General features: G+C 45.6%; 1 protein-coding gene across 9 annotated transcripts; it reads left to right on the top strand.

Annotated features, from left to right (window-relative positions):
- Window positions 1-23195, top strand: aifm3 (AIF family member 3). 9 transcript variants are annotated; one of them, XM_081713920.1, is made up of 22 exons: window positions 3865-3999; window positions 4797-5043; window positions 5465-5680; window positions 7438-7651; window positions 9177-9286; window positions 9664-9773; window positions 10107-10151; window positions 10351-10447; window positions 11613-11725; window positions 11906-11992; window positions 12170-12261; window positions 13275-13405; window positions 14556-14671; window positions 18896-18967; window positions 19489-19552; window positions 19695-19771; window positions 19996-20113; window positions 20243-20341; window positions 20449-20524; window positions 20896-21000; window positions 21592-21609; window positions 21749-23195. In XM_081713920.1, exons 3-22 carry the CDS (start codon window positions 5650-5652, stop codon window positions 21789-21791), a joined length of 1818 nt encoding a protein of 605 aa, XP_081570046.1. In that variant the 5' UTR covers window positions 3865-3999; window positions 4797-5043; window positions 5465-5649; the 3' UTR covers window positions 21792-23195. The 9 variants fall into 9 exon arrangements, with proteins under 9 accessions (XP_035386258.1, XP_035386259.1, XP_035386260.1 ...); XM_081713919.1 differs by having other exon boundaries at window positions 3865-4004; XM_081713924.1 differs by having other exon boundaries at window positions 3865-4004; window positions 21592-21645.
- The last annotated feature ends 72 nt before the right edge of the window (window positions 23196-23267 follow it).

The raw sequence follows: 23267 nt of genomic DNA, 5'->3' as shown, positions 1-23267 counted from the left end.
GCTGTGTTAGCATCCCCTGAGCAACTCTCTCAATACCGCATACGGCTGAAGTGCTGGCAAGAGAACCTGCAACTACAGACGGCAGCCTCAGCTAGAGAGAGACAAGCAGAACAGACAGGCGGGGAGATGGCGTGCTAGAAAGAACGAGCGCTAGGAGGAGAGAGCAGGAGAGAGCAGATCACTTCTTACTGCTGTCTCTGCTTCCTGCACAACCGCCACTGTTCGGTGTGTGTGTGTGTGTGTGTGTGTGTGTGTGTGAGAGAAAGAGCAAGAGAGAGAAAGTGCATGTGCCTGTGTGTGCGAAGCTCGCACTTGGACTGCCTGCCTGGGTTACTGCAGTAAAAGCGCTGGAGGACAGGACGCAGCACTCCAGAACCCTTTGCAGGAGCTCTGGGTTTGGGAGCAGATCCCTGGAGGAAGCCAGGCACCAGGAGCAGGCAGCGAGGAAGACGGTTTCAGCGGTGGGTCTGCACTGGAATGCTGGCACCCCGCGTGGCGCTTGCCACCCAGTGAAGGCACCAAGGTGGACCCCTCTGCACCTGCTCGTGCAGGGGAGCAGGTCGGGTGAGTGTTCCACCACGCTGCGGGAGCTGAGCTGGCCTCGGGCACAGTGACACACGTGGAGCTGAGGAACTTTAACGGTTAGACGCTTTGCTCTAAAGAACAAGGTGGGAGCAGTGCGGAGCAGCGGAGTTACTCCAGCATGGTGACGGGGACATGGAGGTAGTTCTGAATGTTCAGTGTACCTGATTATGGCTTTGAGGCTGAGGAACATCAGAGTGTGGTGCAGTGAGACTTAAATTGGCTCTCTCTCTTTCTCCCCCTCTCTGTCCCCCCCCCTCTCTCTCTCCCTCTCTCTCTCTCTCTTTCGCCCCCTCTCTGTCCCCCTCTCTCTCTCTCTCTCTCTCTCCTCTCTCTCTCGCTCTCTCTCTTGCTCTCTCTCTCTCTCTCCTCCTCTCTCTAATGAAAAATGAATGAACTGAGATGAAGAGCACCAAACTTTTTCAATCTCTAACTGCCTTATTTTTCTTTCTCTCTCTCTCTCCTTCTCTATTTTCTGTGTTATGCCCCCCGCCTACTCTCTCTCTCTCTCACACACACACACACACACACACACACACACACACATGCACAAAGATGGTCTTGATACTTGAAATATTCGAGCTGATAGCTGTACTGCAAAGCTGCTTGCACAGTGAAAGCACTGTAAATATCACCCACTCTCCAGCTGACCTGGCTGGGATACCCGCACAGTGGAGATACTGGCCACAGCTGCCGTCGTCCTCCTGGGAGAAGGCTTCATTCTGCTGTGTCTTTTAGACAGGAAAAGGGAGAGGTTTCCATATGCTCAGAGACAGTGCAGTAAACATATACTTGAATGCAGCCAGGAAGCATACTGTGCCATAACCCTGCAGTGGCCTACAGCTTGAGCTCTGAATTCCACAACAAGATCAACGCTGAACTGCAGTGACCTTATTCTACTCATGGACAAAAAGACGTTCACAGAAACTGATGTGAACTCTCTCTCTCTCTCTCTCTGTGTATATATATATATATATATATATATATATATATATATATATATATATATATATATATATATATAGATATATATAGATATATATAGATATATATATAGATATATATAGACACACACACATGCGCGTGCACAACACTTGTAAACTAAATGGCCTGAAGTGAGCATCCCAACCCAAGTGTGAATTGTGTAGTCCAGTCCATCACAGCCACATAACCCATGTTATTCGTTCAGCTCCTATATAGGAAAGGATGCTGCCTTGTCAAAATCAATGGAGCATTAATAAACTGCCAATGTGTGCACCCGTGCCTGCGCTGATGGTATTAGTGCATTGTAAATGAATGTGCTGGTGAAACATTAGATTTCAAAACGCAGCTCAGCGAGTTACAACATGATTTTTTTTCTGGCACGGCACAACCTAAGGGTTCGGGGTCACACAGGGTCAGTGTCCTCTGTCCCACTGTACGGGAAGCACATTTTAAGTGTCCTGAAGCTTGACCCCTATTAATGCTCCGCGTATTGCAAGCCAGGGAGATGCAACGTAAGAAAGTTGCTTTGCTCTGAGTGAAACCTCCTTATCTCCTCCAGATCAGCATCAGGGGGTCAATGATTAACTTGAGGCCGTGCGTTGCCGTGGTAAAGGTAAAACGGAGGTGCTGATGACCAGTGTGCTACCTTGACGCTTAAGCAGCCTGGTTCCTTGGGACAGTGACCCTGGGCGCTTTCTGGAACATTCTTCCTGCTGGCAAATTGAGCCCCAGCGAACAGGAGCACTGGGCCCGGCTAAAGAGGCACAGACTGGTTAAGACTCACAGAGCGCCCTTAGTGAGTGCTCTCGGAATGTGCTCTCAGGGAGTGATCTCGAAGTGTGATCACAGAGAAAACCCTCAGAAAGTGCTCTCAGCGAACACAACGTGTCACACTGCAGCTGTGATCCAATCAGGGCCAGGAGACAGCGGTGTGTGTTCCCAAGTTCCGGCAGGCCACGCAGATGTAATGATGGGATTTCCAGTGGCCTTTGGACTCCTGTGTCGGTCACACACCATCTCAGATGATAAACTGTGTGTGTGTGTGTGTGTGTGTGTGTATGTGAGAGTTCGTGCGGCGAGTCTTGTGAGCTGTATGGGCTGTCAGTGTCCCTGGAAAGCCCCCAGGGAACAGCAGCTTGCCTTTAGCCGTGCCAGGGAACACAGGGACTGGAGGAGTCGAGGAGCAGCAGGTGACTCTTGCGTCTCTCCCCCACTTGCGGACGCCCTGTTGGCTCCAGCAGGGCGCGAGGGGATGTTGGATGTGCAGAAAAGCTGAGATGCTTCTGCAGGGCCCTGCAAGCTGGTTTTCTCAGAATGGGTTTGGATGTGGTGCTGATGGTAAGGACGAACGCTCACATGGCATCTCTTATTCACAAATGTTTTTTTTTTTTTCCACCGAAGCACACAGACTCCGCTCGCTCGTCTGATCTGCGTGGTCTTTGCATGCCGTCTCTGTCCCATTGTATGTGCCGTCTGCTGAAGGATATCACTTTTCTTGACTTGATCTTAACGTAGAAGCTCTTCTTTCCTCTGCTCGTCGTCTTGCTCGGACTGATCCTGTCATTGACACGCTTGCCCTGTGTCCGCGCTTCCTGCAGGTCAGCAGTGACGTAGACTGATATCATATTATACTACGGATTGCGTCACCCGTGGTGATCTAATCTTGACTTTAACCACTGACAACCAGAAAGGAGCCCGATAGCGTGCTGGCTCTATACACATTCCAGTTCACGGCCGGGCGTGTAGTTAGCGAGTAGTTAGCTGATTGGACGGGAGGTTATTAGAAGTTTGCAGACAGGCCTTCCAGGGTTAGTGATATACGTGCCATACACTGTAAAGACTGGATATCTTCTTGACCTGTTTTGGGTTGAGAGACACATCCAGTAGCTGGAGCCTCAGTGAATTTCTTATTCAGTGGCTTAGAAATGAGGCGTTAAAAGTGCAAAAGGGATGCTTGCTTACTTTCGCACAATGTTTATGGTCATTGCTAAATCAGAATGCAACACCCCAAAAAACGTATCATGTCTCTTTAAAGAAAACAACTAAATCGACAAATCTACTTAATAAACATGGTGACTCACTTTATATACTATATGTACATAAAATGGGAATTTGGTATGGGCAATGTTAAAGTTTGAAGTGCCTCCAAACGTTCCCACTACTGCATGCAGCGTGGGACACCACCGACCTCTCTCTCATTAAGAAGGACTATTGTTCTTTCCATTTGCCACATCAAGGACCTTTGAGTGTGATGTGAATATCAAGTGGTCCTTTTAGCAGAGCCCCTGAAAAGCTGTTTAAACATTTTAAATGCTGTGCCTGAGCTGGAAACAACTGGCGCGCTAGGTTTGGGACCGTGGAAGTCTCATATGCTTCGTGGGGTTTGTTACAGAGGTTAAGCTTTCGAGTCATTCTATCGTCTCGTTTATGGAGGTGTTGTGAGTTATCGCTCTTCTCTCATTTTCCTACCAGTGTATCTCACAGACACTTGTAAAAAGGCACTTAAATTGTTGTAAACTTTGTTCTGCTCGTATGTCACTGTGATAGAGTTCTTACCACAATTAGCTGATTTATTCTTGTGTAAAAGAAATAAAAGACTGTTTCTTGTGAGGTAGCAAAGTCTGCTGACCTGCTGTTACTTATATTTAGTTTATTTCTATTACTTTAACTTACATTTTCTAATATTAGTGACTGTGCATTTAGTGTAGCTTAAAACACATTCACCCCCCCCCCTCCAAATTTCTCTTATTAGATTTATTCGAGTCGTTTTATAGCATGCTGGATGAAGAAACCCCACAGCCATCGATAAGAATCAGTTTCATTACATAATGAGATTTCTTATGGCCAAGTTAAGGCACTTAAGGAGTTTTTAGTGGGTATTTTTCTGTCAGCTAGCACAGCTCAACACCCTCCAGTGGAGAGTAAGTGCTAGCTAAGCTAAGCTAACTACATGTGTGGAGTTCGGGAAGATGACGGATTCCTGGCTCTGCACTGGATAATCTCTTGCCCACGGGAACCTTTTATACCTTCATTAGCACTGTCACCGTGGAGGCAACAGCTTATTCCTTTTAACGTGTTTGCCTGCACAAAGACATTTTTGCTGCAGATGCCGAGCATGTCCTTGTCTGAATGAGGTTCCAGGAGTTTGAAATCAAAAGCCTTCACCGTGAACTCCGTGCTGTCTTTTCCAGAGGCTCTAGACTCCTTTGTTGTCTTCCTGTCTCTCCTAGTTATGACAGCCACAGACAGGCATAGAGAACGGATATATCATTCCTACTGCTCTTGCAAGCGATCGCCGCTGAGGTGTCAGCAGAGAGGCGGAAGATGTGTGACTGATAGTTCCGCAGTGGCTTGGCCGCGCCGTTGTCACTCTAAGGGAACCGCGGCAACGAGGGTCGAGGAGGACCCACAAGGGATATAAATTACACAAAACACGCACGCCGACTCTGTTGTCCAGTGTGACCAAGTGGTCTCAAGGCTAGTTTTCCACACCTATTCATCTTTTTTATTCATGGCTGAGACATCCTACTGTAGACCTCGAATCCAATTTCCAGACCTGGGTTTTGTAGTCACTGGGAGTCAGCAAATGTAACTGGCTTTGTTAACAAAGGTAAAGGGTGGGTATGAGGGATGATTGACTATTGTACCTGAATGTTGGTGATTTCTAAGTGACTTCAAAATCTGAGCATGGATTTTGGGTCGGAGGGATTTAAAGTTGAATACCTGTTGAATACCAGAGTTGAGTACCTCGGGTTTGTCTGCATGCACCTCCGTGGATGTGCTGTGTGAGAGATGAGGTATAGAAACAGGTCCTCCTTCCTCTAAGTGTGCGTGTACTTTCTGGCTGTTCGGGACCGCCGTAGCAGGGTTGGTCACGCTGTTGTCCTTCTTCCTACAGGCTATGTGCAGTGGCTGAGCTCTGAAATGGCAGTGCAGGCCAGGCAGGTTCAAGCATCCCTGCTGCAGCACTGTGTCCACCCTTAGGTCCTGGGGCCCACCCTAAGCGTCTGATCGTGCCCGGGCCCCCGGCACCCTCGACGGGCTTCCCACATACCGGGCCTCCTGGCTTCACTCCGGCCCACCATGGGAGGATGCCTCTCCAAACCCAAACCAGGTGACGCATGCGGTCGCTGCCCCTCCCCCCCCCCCAACCAAACCTCTCAAATCCTCTAATAATTGGCACTTGTTTCTCCATGCACATATAGGTCAGTCCCCCCCCCCCCCCAACTGCCTTTTGTGGCGTGGCTTTCTTTAGTTGGTCCAGGAATTTTAATGCTCTGACTTGCTCTCTGCCTTCATAGGGATTAGACGGTGAAATATGAGCGTAGAGCTGTTTGAATGTCGCCTTACGCCCCAAAGACAGAGCGATGCTAGAGGATAGAAATACGCCGTCATTCGTCCGTCCATCAGCGGGACCTTTCGCTGAGCCATGCAGGAGTAAGCGCACTCTTTTGGAAGGCAGGGAGATTGGAAAGGAAAAACCCAAGCTATGAAACCCCTGGAAGAAAAAAACAACCTCCCAAAACAATCAATCACAGTCGTCATATATGGCAGTTCAAAACTAACCTTAGCTGCTTGCTGAAGGTTTCCACGCAAACGCTTATTCAGACCTCTGCCTGAAGCATGACTTGCTCAGCAGAGGATTCTTTCCCCAGATCCGTCTTTCCAATCAGAGCCACAGGAAAGGCTCTGACAAATACTCACATTACATTTTAATCTTATATTACACACTGTGGCCTACGATGAAGTGACCGCGTTAGCGATAAATCACACTGAAGTGGAAATGGTATTATCAGTTTGTGGTATTATCGATTATTTGAGTGTGTGTGTGTGTGAGTGTGTGTGTGATAGAGAGAGAGAGAGAGAGAGAGAGAGAGTCAGGCAAGGACAGAGTAAGAAGGAAATTGGGAGAAACAGATAAATGTAATCAATAATTTAAAAATTACATCAGCATAATAGAGCTTACGCATTATGCAGAAATACAGATAACAGACATAAACGTATGTGAATCTCAGTATCTTTTAAAGCCGAACGTGCTTCTACAGGATAAAGTGCATCTATACTGCATATGTGTCAGACTAGAGACCTGTGCATCTCAGTCTGAAGTCTCAGCTCTCAGTCTGAAGAACCAGCTCTCGGTCAGAGTCTCCTGCTTTCTGCGCAGTGTCCGGAATCGCTAAGCATCGGGTGCACACCACGCGAAGCCGGCTTTCTTTCTTCTTCACTGCTGGCTTGGTCGTCTTTTATGATTTTCCATTGATTTTAATTAAGCTTCGCTCAGCAGGTGAGAATTCTCCTTCAGATTAAAGCCTAACACCCGAGTTCTCGGCACATTCTTCCAGTCAGAGAGAGCGAGCAGGTTCTGCGTGCGCTGTGGTAAAGCGACGTTACACAACAACCATTCCCCGATATAATTTTGAAACTTGCATTCCGTGTTATAAACATAGTGTCTTGCTCATTCTGCACACTTGACATTCATGCGTCTAAATTTGAACTCATGCAGCTCGTGCATGTGCTTGCATTGAATGATTCAGACTCTGATTAAACTACATTTCAGGTATGATTTATTCATACCACAGCTGACCTTCCGAAAAATAGCTACGGTTAGTAGCTGCACAGACTGACTTGAACTAACATAAACGGAAACAAGCGCGCGTCACGGCTACGCATGGCCTTTCAAAGTTACACAGGCAATAAGAGGAAGGTCAAATGTAGTCATTTTCATAATCTAACCTTTGATTAAACATGCAGTATGTAATATTACATGTAATATGGCTTTTAACATAGTCACACAAATGCCATGGAGAGGCAAGAATTGATCCTCAAACCTGCTTTTGACCTGACCTGACCTTTGACCCTTGCCTTTCACAGTTGAGGTCAAAGTTGAACTCACCCTCCTGGAGAAGGAGAAGGAGACGGACCTGATGTCTCCGAACGGCAAGGCCAGCCCATTCTCGGAGTGCCGTCCAAATGGCTCCCTGGGCCACTGCTCGGACGAGGAAGCGTCCACTCTGCGCTCTAACCACAAAGCCCGTGACTACACCGAGGCCGCCGTCTGCCACGTGAAAGACCTGGAGAACGGACAGTAAGGCTCTGCACTCTGCTTCCAGTGGGGAAATGAAAGTGGTGTGTCACGTGTGACGTGAGCGTTCCCATGTTTTGTTTTGGTTTTTTTTGGGAATGGGTCGATATCTGGAGCATGATATAACAGCGTTTTTCCTCTTTCCTCTGTGAAGGAGCTCAATAATAGGAACAGATTGTGCGCATTGACTGTGTGTGTGTGTGTGTGTGTGTGTGTGTGTGTGTGTGTGTGTGTGTGTGTGTGTGTGTGTGTGTGCGCGTGTGTGGGCATGTACTTAGTGATTTGATGGGATCAAATATCCCTGTGATCATCAGGGCTGGCAATATGGATGTAACCTGATATTGCAATCATTTTGAGTGTCATTTCACGATTGGTTCTCAAACACTTTAGTGAATGAAGCTCAGCACCATAGTGTTACTTCATACAACCTTTTTCTGTACAGAAGTTGTATTGTTCTTAACATTTATAACGTTTCAATATTTTGCGAACTGCAAAGAAGCAAGCTAAAAACATTTTTTGTCCTCAGTTATTTTTTTTCACCTCTATATACTTATATGAGCCCTTGCAACAAAAAACATATCAGCCATTTCCACTTTTTGTGTAATCAGTTATTTTAGTTTTTGATTTTGTACGATCTTTCCATTAAAATTACATTAAAATGCTAAATATGTTTTATTTAGACTTACCTTACTTCATTGATGTGGGCATTTAAAAATAAAACTTGCAGTAATGCTTTATATTATTGTTTTTAATTTGCAGAATGTGGAAAAACAGTATATGGATATGTATATTTTCTTAGATTGGGTGGTGTGTGTTGTGTAGAACAACACCTGGTCTTTGCTGAAAGTTGTCATTGTCATCTTCACTAAATGTTCTCCTGACCTTCCTCAGGTTGCCTTGTGTTTACAAGGCGTAGTTCTTATGAAAGTAATAGCTTGTACTGACAAACACCACTAAAGGGTGGTGCTCTTTTACTCTTTTGTAATGACACCTCGTGTGAAATGAGAATATAGTGAGTGGGCATTAGGAATATTAAAGCGCTCTCTTTTCCCCTTTTGTGATTGGTTACCTAGCCTCTGCTGTGATTGGTTACCTAGTGCCTGCTGTGATTGGTTACCTAGCCCCTGCTGTGATTGGTTACCTAGCCCCTGCTGTGATTGGTTACCTAGCCCCTGCTGTGATTGGTTACCTAGCCTCTGCTGTGATTGGTTACCTATTGTTCTCCGTGCCTATGACTCACCTAACTCACCTGTACCTTTGTCCTCTGTAATGCTGTAACAGTGACTTTTCTGAAAATTTTGATATATTCCCTGACCCTACTTTTATCCGAAAAATGAAATGAGCTAAATAATTTCCTTTTGGTTGAGGTGTAGACATTATTTACCATGGTAATGTTTAAAAGGCCTAGCAATTCTCTACAATAGTTATACAGTCAACAGAAATACCCCACAAGTATAATAATACAATGCTCTCTCTCTCTGTGTGTGTGTGTGTGTGTGTGTGTGTGTGTGTGTGTGCGATGCACCAGGATGCGTGAGGTGGACATGGGGGCAGGCAGAGCTTTACTCATTAAGGAACATGGAGAATTCTGGGCCATGGGGCACAAATGTCCGCACTACGGGGCTCCGCTCGTTAAGGGTGAGACCGTCCATATCTGCTGAGCTCGTCGCTCATCACGAGACTTTGACCAGTCCGGCCGCTTCAGTGAAACTTAACTTGCCAACATGCTACATCTGATGTCTATCAGTCCCTTATCAGAAAGACAATTTCATGATTGTCCATTACACAGAGCTCGCAAAATCACTCTTATCAGACTGGGGATCACCCTTTAAGTCTTCACAACAGAATGCCAGGGCCTGCTGTTGATAATTAGCTCTCCTGGCGCATTTTAAGTGCAAAGAGTTAAGAGGAGTTTTTAGAAAACAAATGCCCTTCAACAGTATGCTTACGTTTACAACCCCTTGGGCTGTGCATTATCGATATAGTGACCTGAAAGGTTGTCATCCTGTTGGCAGGAGTCCTATCTAAAGGACACGTACGCTGTCCATGGCATGGCGCCTGCTTCAACATTGCGACAGGAGACATCGAGGATTTCCCCGGCCTGGACAGTCTCCCCACCTTTCAGGTAACACCTGGTGTTTCATCCAGCCTTCTGACAGCCTTATGCTGCCAGTATGTCAGACTAACGTGACCTCTGTGGCCCTCTTAAAGTGTCTGCGTCTTAACACTGTCGCATGCTAACCTTGTCTCACGGTAGTAGGGTATTTTACCTGGTTCGAAAATCAAGTCCTGAAAGCTATGAGAACTCAGTGGGCTGGTGTGAGACAGATGAGAGACACAGGAGAAACTCTGTGAGATGCAAAAGTGGGACAGGAGAAACGGTGAGACAGTCGAGAGGGGCAGGAGAAACTCCTGTGCTATGAGAGGCCAGTGACAGTTGGCCTTCTCTTTGACACAGGTCCGAGTCGAAAAGGACAAGGTGATTATACGGGCAAACAAGCAGGTAAAATGATCGCTCCGTCTTTCAGTTTTCTGTGTGTGTGTGTGTCTGTGTGTGTGTGTGTGTGTGTGTGTGTGTCTGTGTGTGTGTGTGTGTGTGTGTGTGTGTGTGTGTGTGTGTGTGGTAGGGGGTGTAAAGAGTGTAAAGTTAGTCAGGACGGAAGGATGTGCCAGCTGGTGTAATTGTTTCTTATCTCTCTCAGGCTCTTCAAACACAGAGGAGAACAAAGGCCACAGCGAAGTGCTCCGCTGTCATCAACTCCAGCACAAGCTTCAGCCATGTCCTGATCATCGGATCAGGTCAGGACACATATTTGTGTTTGCTTTGGCAAATGAACAGCTCTCTGTGAACAGCTCTCTGTGAACAGCTCTCTGTGAACAGCTCTCTGTGAACAGCTCTCTGTGAACAGCTCTCTGTGAACAGCTCTCTCTACGAACCGCTCTCTACAAACAGCTCTCTGTGAACAGCTCTCTCTGTGAACAGCTCTCTGTGAACAGCTCTCTCTACGAACCGCTCTCTACAAACAGCTCTCTACGAACGGTCTCTAGCAATAGCTCTCTACGAACGCTCTCTGTGAACAGCTCTCTGTGAACAGCTCTCTACAAACAGCTCTCTCTACGAACCGCTCTCTACAAACAGCTCTCTCTACGAACCGCTCTCTAGCAACAGCTCTCTACGAACGGTCTCTAGCAACAGCTCTCTACGAACAGCTCTCTATCAACAGCTCTCTACGAACGGTCTCTAGCAACAGCTCTCTACGAACGCTCTCTGTGAACAGCTCTCTACAAACAGCTCTCTCTACGAACCGCTCTCTACAAACAGCTCTCTACGAACGGTCTCTAGCAACAGCTCTCTACGAACAGCTCTCTACGAACAGCTCTCTACAAACAGCTCTCTCTACGAACCGCTCTCTACAAACAGCTCTCTACGAACGGTCTCTAGCAATAGCTCTCTACGAACGCTCTCTGTGAACAGCTCTCTACAAACAGCTCTCTCTACGAACCGCTCTCTACAAACAGCTCTCTACGAACGGTCTCTAGCAACAGCTCTCTACGAATGGTCTCTAGCAACAGCTCTCTACGAACAGCTCTCTATCAACAGCTCTCTACGAACCGCTCTCTATCAACAGCTCTCTATGAACAGCTATCTTACTTTATATGAAGTATATGAGATATGAGCATATGAAGAATCTGGAATGGTGTCAAAAAGTATTTCAGATGTCTCTGAACAAGATTTTCTTGAATGAACATATTTATGTCTGGGACTAGTTAGTATACCATGTGCAATTAAAGTATGACGAATATCTTTAAGATGCTATTTAAAGTTCTTTTCAGCTGGCTTTGAAATCAAATATAGTCCTATACGTTCATTATTTATAAGTGTGAAACTACCTCACAGTAGGACTGTATTTACCACTCTTTAAGTGAGACTGAACTGCAATCTCCCTCCCTCCCTCCCTATCAGGTCCTGCGGCCTTGGTATGTGCTGAGACGCTTAGGCAGGAGGGCTATACCGACCGTATCGTCATGTGCACCATGGACAAGCACCCACCCTATGACAGGCCTAAACTGAGTAAGGTTTGTACAGCGTGACAAGCCTCTGCCGTTTAGACCAAAGTGGGGGCCTCGCAGCCAAGACTGGCCACACTCTTCCCTGCGTCTTCCTCCGCAAACGCATGTTGATACTGCCGTCAGTCTAGCAGACCACCAAACTCCTTGTTCAAGTTGACTGTTTCTTGAATGGTTTTGTCTTTGTAGTCATTAGAAAGCACAGCTGAGCAGCTTCAGTTGCGCTCGATGGAGTTCTTCCAGACCCACGACATCGAACTCTTCCTGGAGAAAGAGGTGAGTCTGGCGCTGAGCTGCACGCGTCGGTCACGTAGGCCTGACCTCAAATGTCCAGCACACATTTACAGAAAAGTGCATGCTAGCTGAGAGTACGGGTTCGTTCTTTGAAGCTCAGCAGTTGCCCTTGTGCTCCCTGAAGTGTTGTACACTGTTTACGTGTCACATTTCCTACAGGCTGTGTCCGTGGACGTAAAGACAAAGACCGTGATGTTTCAGGATGGCTATAAGATGGAATACAGGAAACTCTTCATTGCAACAGGAAGCAGGTAGCCTAAGGATAGCACATGTCTTAGGGCAACTCTCTTTTAGCTGCCAGTGTTCATGTACGACACCCGAACTGCTACATTTGCAAGCCTATGTCCCTAGCACAGGACAGCACAGCACAGCACAGGACAGCACAGCACACAGTTTTGACTGAAGGCCAAATCATGACAAAATGACTAAATGAATTAATGACCTTTGTGGGAAAATGATCAGCCTTATCATTGGGTATTATCTCACTAAGAAATAATAGCTTATTATAATTGTTTAAATGATCATGTGCTAAACATGAAAAGAGGTTGTTTAATGATGGCATTACATTAAAAAAAAGTTTGCAAAAGGTCAATTTCCCAATGCTGACAATTAACATACAAAGAAAAAAGACAAATTCTGCTCCCTATGCATTATAAGATTAAAATCTTGTAATTTTTGCTCCCTATGCATCATAAGATTAAAATCTTTGGTACATTTTTTTGCTGTGGAAATCATTAATCATTCAACAGTCAACAGTCCGATGAGTCTGAAATAGGTGAACCATCTGAAAAGATCAGGTGAATTCTGAGGCTTCTGGAGTGAAGATAGTTTTCCCAAATCAAACATTCTTGCTTAGTCAGCGTTTTCTCATCGTTACTATCATCGTTATCTCATTCAAGCTTTGAGACTTCATTGAAGAATGAATAATTATTTCCTTTCTATAAGCATTATCAATAAGAAATATGAAGAGTTTTTCTGGGAAAAATTCAACTGACTGATGTTCATTGTTGATGTAAAATACATGGGGTGGGGGGGGTCTAGAAAGATATGTATTTCAGAACATTGCCCAGTTGATCTATTTGTTATACGCTGTTAGCAAATGCATCCACCTTGCCTGAGAAGAATGGTAGGTGTGGATGTAGATGTAGATGTAGATGTAGATGTAGACGTGGAGTTGTTTCATAGGCTCAGTCATAGCAGTGGGATTACAGTTAGCAGGCTATGTTGCAGTAACTGCTTAACTCTCTCTCTCATGCGGTTGTAGACCCAGGACCATAAATTACAAGGGGAAAGACATTGGCAATGTGTTTCACCTGAGAACCCCTGAAGATGCTAACAGCATAGCCAGGCTGGCTGGCAGTAGGAACGCTGTCATTGTGGGCACCTCCTTTACTGGTGAGATTCATGACACATATTTTAATATTACTGTATTATTATTATTATTATTATTATTATTATTATTATTATTAAATGCATTGCCATACCCATCAGCTTGGTAACACTAGAGACTTAGTAAATAGATGAATTAGAAGTGTCTGAATACATAATTGTGCATACTGTATTTCATACAAAGTGTAAGTATTTGTGATAATGAAGTCTGAAATCATTTTTGGTCACCTGTGATTGGTTATAGAATGACCTATGCTGGAGATGTAGAGTGACTTGAGGTGTGTAGTGTATGCTCAGGTGCTCAAGCATGTAAGCTGATGTATGCGTACCTGTGCTCATTTGTGTAAGATAATGTATGCGTACCTGTGCTCAGGTGTGTAAGATAATGTATGCGTACCTGTGCTCAGGTGTGTAAGATAATGTATGCCTATCTGTGCTCAGGAGTGTAAGCTAATGTATGCGTACCTGTGCTAAGGTGTGTAAGTTAATGTATGCGTACCTGTGCTCAGGTGTGTAAGCTGATGTATGTCTAACTGTTCTCAGGGGTGTAAGTTAATGTATGCATACATGTGCTCAGGGGTGTAAGCTAATGTATGCATACATGTGCTCAGGGGTGTAAGATAATGTAAGCCAATCTGTGCTCAGGAGTGTAAGATAATGTATGCGTACCTGTGCTCAGGTGTGTAAGCTGATGTTTGTGTACCTCTGCTCAGGTGTGTAAGCTAATGTATGCATACATGTGCTCAGGTATGTAAGATAATGTATGTCTAACTGTTCTCAGGGGTGTAAGCTAATGTAAGCCTATCTGTGCTCAGGAGTGTAAGCTAATGTATGCGTACCTGTGCTAAGGTGTGTAAGTTAATGTATGCGTACCTGTGCTCAGGTGTGTAAGCTGATGTTTGTGTACCTCTGCTCAGGTGTGTAAGCTAATGTATGCATACATGTGCTCAGGTATGTAAGATAATGTATGTCTAACTGTTCTCAGGGGTGTAAGCTAATGTAAGCCTATCTGTGCTCAGGAGTGTAAGCTAATGTATGCGTACCTGTGCTCAGGTGTGTAAGCTAATGTATGCGTGCCTGTGCTCAGGAATGCATGGTAATGTATGCATACCCGTGTTCAGGTGTGTAAGCTAAAGTGTGTTGTGCTTGTGTTCAGGTATGGAGGTGGCCGCAGCCCTGACAGACAAAGCCCACTCTGTGTCTGTGATCGGCATTGACGCCGTGCCATTCCGCAAAGCCCTTGGCGAGAAAGTAGGGAAATCTCTGATGAGGGTGAGAACACATGCACTCAGGTTCTAGTCTCACTACAACTCAATATCACGCTGTGTTTACTAGAACTAATTCTATGTTCTATGTCTGTCTGTCTGTCTGTCCATCCTTTTCCTTCATTTTAACTGATGCCCTCGTTGCTTGTAAAGGACAGTGGTATGCTTGTGAAGTTTTAAACTATTACACACTTTTGTGGAGAGTCATTGAACTTGTATGAAAGTGTTGTAACACATTTTCACTGACCAATGTACAGCAATCGGTGGCAAGTCTCACAAAGCCCTAGCAGCCCAAAGATCAATGTTTTGCACATTAAGAAGACAGATGCCCCAAACAATTGGATGTAATTTCCAGTTATTTACATGGAAGAATGATGAGAAACCAGATATTCTTAGAGGTGGAGGTCGAAGAAGGAGGACATGAAAATCGTCGTATGTGCCTTTCAGAACACAATGCCAAGCTGGACAGCAGGGACTAAGTCTGGCTTTTCCCTGTGGCAAAAAGCCCGAAAGAGTGTGTCAGCATTTAAAAAATTGCCAACGATCGCAATGTGTGTAAATCACAGGCAGCAGGGCGGAAGTGCTGAAAAGATTCTTCAGGGTTTTTCTAAGCCTTGTCAGAACAGAACACAGGCAGACAGAGGTCTCACAGCCAAACCCATGACCTTAGACCAAACACAGGCAGACAGAGGTCTCACAGCCAAACCCATGACCTTAGACCAAACACAGGCAGACAGAGGTCTCACAGCCAAACCCATGACCTTAGACCAAACACAGGCAGACAGAGGTCACACAGCCAAACCCATGACCTTAGACCAAACACAGGCAGACAGAGGTCACACAGCCAAACCCATGACCTTAGACCAAACACAGGAAGACAGAGGTCTCACAGCCAAACCCATAACCTTAGACCAAACACAGGCAGACAGAGGTCACACAGCCAAACCCATGACCTTAGACCAAACACAGGAAGACAGAGGTCTCACAGCCAAACCCATAACCTTAGACCAAACACAGGCAGACAGAGGTCACACAGCCAAACCCATGACCTTAGACCAAACACAGGAAGACAGAGGTCTCACAGCCAAACCCATGACCTTAGACCAAACACAGGCAGACAGAGGTCACACAGCCAAACCCATGACCTTAGACCAAACACAGGCAGACAGAGGTCACACAGCCAAACCCATGACCTTAGACCAAACACAGGCAGACAGAGGTCACACAGCCAAACCCATGACCTTAGACCAAACACAGGCAGACAGAGGTCACACAGCCAAACCCATGACCTTAGACCAAACACAGGAAGACAGAGGTCTCACAGCCAAACCCATGACCTTAGACCAAACACAGGCAGACAGAGGTCTCACAGCCAAACCCATGACTTTAGACCAAAGACAGGAAGACAGAGGTCACACAGCCAAACCCATGACCTTAGACCAAACACAGGCAGACAGAGGTCACACAGCCAAACCCATGACCTTAGACCAAACACAGGCAGACAGAGGTCACACAGCCAAACCCATGACCTTAGACCAAACACAGGCAGACAGAGGTCACACAGCCAAACCCATGACCTTAGACCAAACACAGGAAGACAGAGGTCTCACAGCCAAACCCATAACCTTAGACCAAACACAGGCAGACAGAGGTCACACAGCCAAACCCATGACCTTAGACCAAACACAGGAAGACAGAGGTCTCACAGCCAAACCCATGACCTTAGACCAAACACAGGAAGACAGAGGTCTCACAGCCAAACCCATGACCTTAGACCAAACACAGGCAGACAGAGGTCACACAGCCAAACCCATGACCTTAGACCAAACACAGGAAGACAGAGGTCTCACAGCCAAACCCATAACCTTAGACCAAACACAGGCAGACAGAGGTCACACAGCCAAACCCATGACCTTAGACCAAACACAGGCAGACAGAGGTCACACAGCCAAACCCATGACCTTAGACCAAACACAGGCAGACAGAGGTCACACAGCCAAACCCATGACTTTAGACCAAACACAGGCAGACAGAGGTCACACAGCCAAACCCATAACCTTAGACCAAACACAGGCAGACAGAGGTCACACAGCCAAACCCATGACCTTAGACCAAACACAGGAAGACAGAGGTCTCACAGCCAAACCCATAACCTTAGACCAAACACAGGCAGACAGAGGTCACACAGCCAAACCCATGACCTTAGACCAAACACAGGCAGACAGAGGTCACACAGCCAAACCCATGACCTTAGACCAAACACAGGCAGACAGAGGTCTCACAGCCAAACCCATGACTTTAGACCAAAGACAGGAAGACAGAGGTCACACAGCCAAACCCATAACCTTAGACCAAACACAGGCAGACAGAGGTCACACAGCCAAACCCATGACCTTAGACCAAACAAAGGCAGACAGAGGTCTCACAGCCAAACCCATAACCTTAGACCAAACACAGGCAGACAGAGGTCTCACAGCCAAACCCATGACCTTAGACCAAACACAGGCAGACAGAGGTCTCACAGCCAAACCCATGACTTTAGACCAAAGACAGGAAGACAGAGGTCACACAGCCAAACCCATAACCTTAGACCAAACACAGGCAGACAGAGGTCACACAGCCAAACCCATGACCTTAGACCAAACACAGGAAGACAGAGGTCTCACAGCCAAACCCATAACCTTAGACCAAACACAGGCAGACAGAGGTCTCACAGCCAAACCCATGACCTTAGACCAAACACAGGCAGACAGAGGTCTCACAGCCAAACCCATGACTTTAGACCAAAGACAGGAAGACAGAGGTCACACAGCCAAACCCATAACCTTAGACCAAACACAGGCAGACAGAGGTCACACAGCCAAACCCATGACTTTAGACCAAACACAGGCAGACAGAGGTCACACAGCCAAACCCATAACCTTAGACCAAACACAGGCAGACAGAGGTCACACAGCCAAACCCATGACTTTAGACCAAAGACAGGAAGACAGAGGTCACACAGCCAAACCCATAACCTTAGACCAAACACAGGCAGACAGAGGTCACACAGCCAAACCCATGACTTTAGACCAAACACAGGCAGACAGAGGTCACACAGCCAAACCCATAACCTTAGACCAAACACAGGCAGACAGAGGTCACACAGCCAAACCCATGACCTTAGACCAAACACAGGAAGACAGAGGTCTCACAGCCAAACCCATAACCTTAGACCAAACACAGGCAGACAGAGGTCACACAGCCAAACCCATGACCTTAGACCAAACACAGGCAGACAGAGGTCTCACAGCCAAACCCATAACCTTAGACCAAACACAGGCAGACAGAGGTCACACAGCCAAACCCATGACCTTAGACCAAACACAGGCAGACAGAGGTCACACAGCCAAACCCATGACCTTAGACCAAACACAGGCAGACAGAGGTCACACAGCCAAACCCATGACCTTAGACCAAACACAGGCAGACAGAGGTCACACAGCCAAACCCATGACCTTAGACCAAACACAGGCAGACAGAGGTCACACAGCCAAACCCATGACCTTAGACCAAACACAGGCAGACAGAGGTCACACAGCCAAACCCATAACCTTAGACCAAACACAGGAAGACAGAGGTCACACAGCCAAACCCATGACCTTAGACCAAACACAGGCAGACAGAGGTCACGCAGCCAAATCTATAACCTTATGTGGCAAATAAATTGTAGGGACATAACCTTTTTAGAATTTTCCAAACACGTCAAAGACTACTGTGCTTAGGGGATTGAAATGACAAGCTGAGAATGTGTTTGTTCCCTGTATGCTGTTTCCATGTGTTGCACTGCGTGAGAGTGAGATGAGACTAACATATTGCTCTGACACATCTTACAAGGTCTTGAGCATAAGGTCCCTCACACATACAGAAGCCAGAGATGGACTAATAAAGCTCACACTTACTGCTCACTGTTCTTGCCCCTTTAAGAAATCGCCTAAGTGGCTCAAATATGGTTGACTTTATCTCTCAAACCCTATTCAGTAACTGATCATTTTTATTTAAGCTCAAACACAGTTACGACTTCAGAGGTGTTTAGACTAGAACAGACAGCCTGACCTCACCCAGACCATTACACAGATTAAAGCAAACGTCAACTTAGGGAAGGACACAGAGAACCAGAATGGGGAGTGCACTGTACAGTGGCTGGCTGGTGGTCAGGGGCTTGACCATGTACTGTGCTCTCCCGTGGCAGCTGTTCGAGGGGAACAGGGTGAAGTTCTACATGCTGAACGAGGTGTCGGAAATGCGGGGGCATCATGGACAGGTATCCAGGAAGTGAGAGAAACAGACGGGACATGGGCTCTCCCTCTGTCTTCCTTCCTTTTTCTCACTCTATCCCTTTTGTCTTTCTTATTCGGTGAGTGTCTCTCAGCCAAGGGCTGCAAAGGCCGTGTAAATAAATAGTGCGGGTGCATGTAACAGCGTAACAGTGTGGTTACATGTAATAGCGTAATAGTGTGGTTACATGCAACACCTGTCCCAGATGGTGGCCCTGCTTCTGTCAATACTGTCAGCATTCTGTCAACATTCTTAGAAGGTGAACTTAGTGGCTATAACAATCCAATAATGATTGAATATTAATCACCGTTTCCTGGGTGATATGTTACTGGGGCATCCGGGAAATTGTTGATAACACCGGGATACATCTTAAGTTGCCCTGAAATTATTTTACCGTTTATCTGATCCGAAACATACTGATATTACTTTGACAATAGCAATCTGTAAGTGCTTAGACAACAGCTGCAGCAGAAGGTGTACTCTCACGCGTGTCTTTTGTTTGGTCAGTTAAAAGAAGTTGTTCTGAAAAGCGGCAAGGTCTTAAGAGCGGACGTGTGTGTTATCGGCACAGGTGAGTGGCCACGTTGGCTTCTCCTCTTGCTATAGCGATGCGAGCACTTTGCCGCTGGAAGTGAATGTGATCACGATCTTATGCTTTGATGTACAGTGTAGTGTGCTGCACATTTCTAAGCTGTGGCACGATGCCTCTACAGGATCAAGTCCTGCCACGGCGTTTCTCAAACAGAGCGGAGTTCACATGGACTCCAAGGGCTTCATCACCGTCAACAAGGTAGCAGCTCACATTCCGCCTCGCGATATAATGTTACTGCATGAACAAAGCAGGCGTCCTCCGCCCAGAACATATCAACTGAGAGAAAAGTCTCGTTAGCACTGTCTGTGCCGTGTGTGACCCCTTAAATGTTCCTGTTTTGATTTTTAATTTTTTTGTTGGCTTATTAATACAAAGTTTACAGGCCCAAGCGCAAGGTAAGCATCTACTGTTTCCTTGTTCAGATGATGCAGACGAACGCAGATGGAGTGTTTGCTGGCGGCGATGTCGTAACGTTTCCGTTGGCTCTGCGTGGCAATAAGAAGGTGAACATCCCTCACTGGCAGATGGCCCATGTCCATGGTACGCTCCACAGACATCAGGCTGTCTGCTTAAGCCCCAGTCAGCGCTCCCTCTAAAACTGGAGTTATTTCATTATGCATATAGTGCAATGGTAAAGGTCTCAGCCTACTAACACTCCTTAATCTGTAGGGAGGGTTGCAGCTTTGGGCATGATGGGAAAAGCCTCAGAGATTAGAACGGTGCCTTACTTCTGGAGTGCTATGTTTGGAAAAAGCATACGCTACGCAGGTAAGGAAGATTACACTCGATTTGTGTAGTGTGTGTTATATATAGAAAAATTCAACATAATGTCATTCTTATATAGCATCTCACACGCTCCAAACTTTCCTGCTAAGGTTATGGAGAAGGCTTTGATGATGTCATCATCCAGGGAGATTTGGATGAGTTGAAATTCGTGGCTTTCTACACCAAGTAAGCACACCAACCCAATGTAAAAATAATCTGCCGCAGTTTGAGGTAACAGAAACTGAAAGATTACCTCACTGGTGCTGAAGTTTAAATTTGGGATGCAAAAATTGCCATACAGCTCCAGAGCAGACACATCCCCCTTATTTATATACCCTGACTCTGGGAATTCACACTAAAGCGTCATTTATCACCACTGGGGTGGTTATGCTTGTTTTTCTGTGTGTGGTGTCGCATTCACTAGTCACTACACTGTAGTTCAAATCTAGAACTTTTGTGTATCCGTGTAAAATTTTTTAAATTATACAAAGAAGCTGTGCTGATACGGAGTAAGTAACGAACATGTGTGTTCTTGTTTTACTGCCTTGTATCAACAGGAGTGAGGAGGTGATAGCCGTAGCCAGCATGAACTACGACCCCATTGTGTCACGGGTCGCTGAGGTCTTTGGTTCTGGAAAGACAATTAAGAAGCGTGACGTAGAGTAAGTACATTTCACCATCCTACCAAAAAAACAAACCCAAAACCTCACCCACAGAGCTGCTCACCTTCAATTTCCCAGGGTTCAGACTTGGTTTCGTCTGGGCAGCTGTGGGCAACAGCTCAGACTGACAAAATTTAAACTCTGAACTGTGTAACAGTGGCACACAAGCTATGTACTGTGCACCTGTGCATTAGTAACTGGAGCTGTAGCTCACAGTTGCTGTGTAGCCTGTGCACTTGTGTACAGTAACGTGAATGTGAACAGTGCCATTCTGCCATTAAACAATCTCTACTGCACTGCGAGGAAGGTGATTCTGTGTCTTTTTGCTGGAAAAGATAGAAACGTCCCTTGCCCACACACATTTACATTAGCACTACTGTGTAGGCAGTTTGCTGTCGATAGCTGGTTATCTGCATGCTCAATGGCCTTTTCCCATTACTGTGGCTTGCAATTGCTTTAAATGTTTCTTTATGCATGTCCTATAAACTACAAAATTATTTTAAAACTTTTGCATCTGACTCAGTGGAAGGTGCAGACTGACTGACCAGCTTAGTCATGTCTTCTTTTCTATTTTGCTTACATAAATCGAAGGATGTTCACCCATGGCAAGTACGGGCACACGTTTCAGTGATGTTTTTTTATGGGGTGAAGTACACTTGCAGCTCTAATTTATGTTTCTATCCTTTTATTGTGTAAAGTCGAGATGGTATAAACATATGCTTAATTTCAGCGTGGTCTGTTTTTCCAGGACGGGAGATATCTCATGGTTGATAGACAAAGGCTCACAGTGAGAATCCTCCGAACTCTGAGCAGTAGAGACTTGAGCCGAAAGTCTTTCTTCTGGAGTCTTTCTTCTGGTTCACCCGGTGGAACGCTTTTTAAGGAAACCCCCAGCTGGTCTCAGCGCTGAAGAAGCAGTCTGGGAAGGAAGATTGGGGATGGAAGCCTGAAGCTCCAATCAATGGGACCCCACACCTGCATAAGCTAGCCCACCCACAGGACAGGGCTAGGCACCTGCTTTCGGAGGCTGGGAGCAGAGCTGCAAATAACACCTGCTCTCGATACTAGCATGAAAATGAGCCATACCGTTTAAAAAAAAAAAATGTTCTTAAACACTGGAGGTCTCCTAGGTCGGCATGGTATGGATCTTTGTTTGTGTTTGTTTTTGTTTCCTCCAGTCAAATGCTGATGCAATGCCAAGCTCCGGCCTTCTCTGCTAGTGCACGAATCAGCTGTACACAATGTTTATATAGGGCCAGTTGAGGAGAGTTAGCATTAAAAACCTATTTTGTACATGCAACTTTGTATATAGCTGTTACATGCAACTGGGTTATGACATTCACAATGATTTTGTTTCTACTAAACCTCTGAGGACACGGTAATGCTACGGATTAGGTTAGGTGTGCCAACTACGGCCTTTAAGAAGATCAAGCAACTGACCTTTGGACAGATACGTGGTTAGGCTCCAGTCTATAGTATGACAAGGCTTTGTTTAAGAATCACTCTGAAATTTCATGTTGAGTCTGTAGAATTAGAAGTAAATATGCTAATTATGCATGTCTTGCTTGAAGTCTCATCACGGTGTCGTCAGTCCAGGTCCAGGTGTCAGTCTATTTGAAGAGAAACATTTCAGCATGCCGCAGGCTTTAAAGTGTAAACTAGAGTACTGGTTTTAACGCTAAAAGTGTTAATGTCCTGAACGTTGGCCTGATATCACAGTAAATTAGTAGATATGATCAGTTACATAAAATAGAATAATATTGGCTTCAGTATCTCCTTTTGCAATAAAAGCATGTCTCCTTGGCAACAGGTCCTTAATGCTAACTAACAGCTCTTTTACAATGTACTTCTTATGGAAACTTTGGTTGCCATGCTAGTTAACGGCACAAAATATATAAAGTATATCTATTTAAAGCTATACCTCTATATTAATGCTAGAAATATAAAATATAGGATTTATAGGACTGGATATTCTGATATCTTGAAGTACATGATTGATTGGTTCATTGATTGAGTGACTGATGATTCATTGTATTTTTTTAGATAAGATGCAGTAATTTGAATGCTGATTAGGTAGCTCTGACCTCCTGAAACTCCTTTTTGTTACTAACTCAGGGAAAGGAGGTTTGAGTCCTGCTTATATGGGGGTTTGTCCTGGTGAAAAAAAATAATAAATCTCTTGCTTTTATATTCTACCACTATCTTCAGAATGTACAATTTTTTTAAATTAATTTTCAACATGCTCTAGAAAAAATATTAATGAAATC

This window comes from Electrophorus electricus, chromosome 5, assembly GCF_041902795.1.
Source record: "Electrophorus electricus isolate QZ-2024a chromosome 5, ASM4190279v1, whole genome shotgun sequence".
Taxonomy (NCBI): Eukaryota; Metazoa; Chordata; class Actinopteri; order Gymnotiformes; family Gymnotidae; genus Electrophorus; species Electrophorus electricus.
Note: the sequence above shows the minus strand (reverse complement) of the source record. Positions and strands in the feature narration are given on the sequence as shown.

Excerpts from the sequence above, each read along its gene's own strand:
- aifm3 (XM_035530365.2), top strand. The coding sequence starts at position 5,650 with ATGGGAGGATGCCTCTCCAAACCCAAACCAG. Across the intron at positions 19,553-19,694 it reads CGTGTGTGTTATCGGCACAG|GATCAAGTCCTGCCACGGCG; the intron begins GTGAGTGGCCAC and ends ATGCCTCTACAG. Across the intron at positions 19,772-19,995 it reads GCTTCATCACCGTCAACAAG|ATGATGCAGACGAACGCAGA; the intron begins GTAGCAGCTCAC and ends TTCCTTGTTCAG.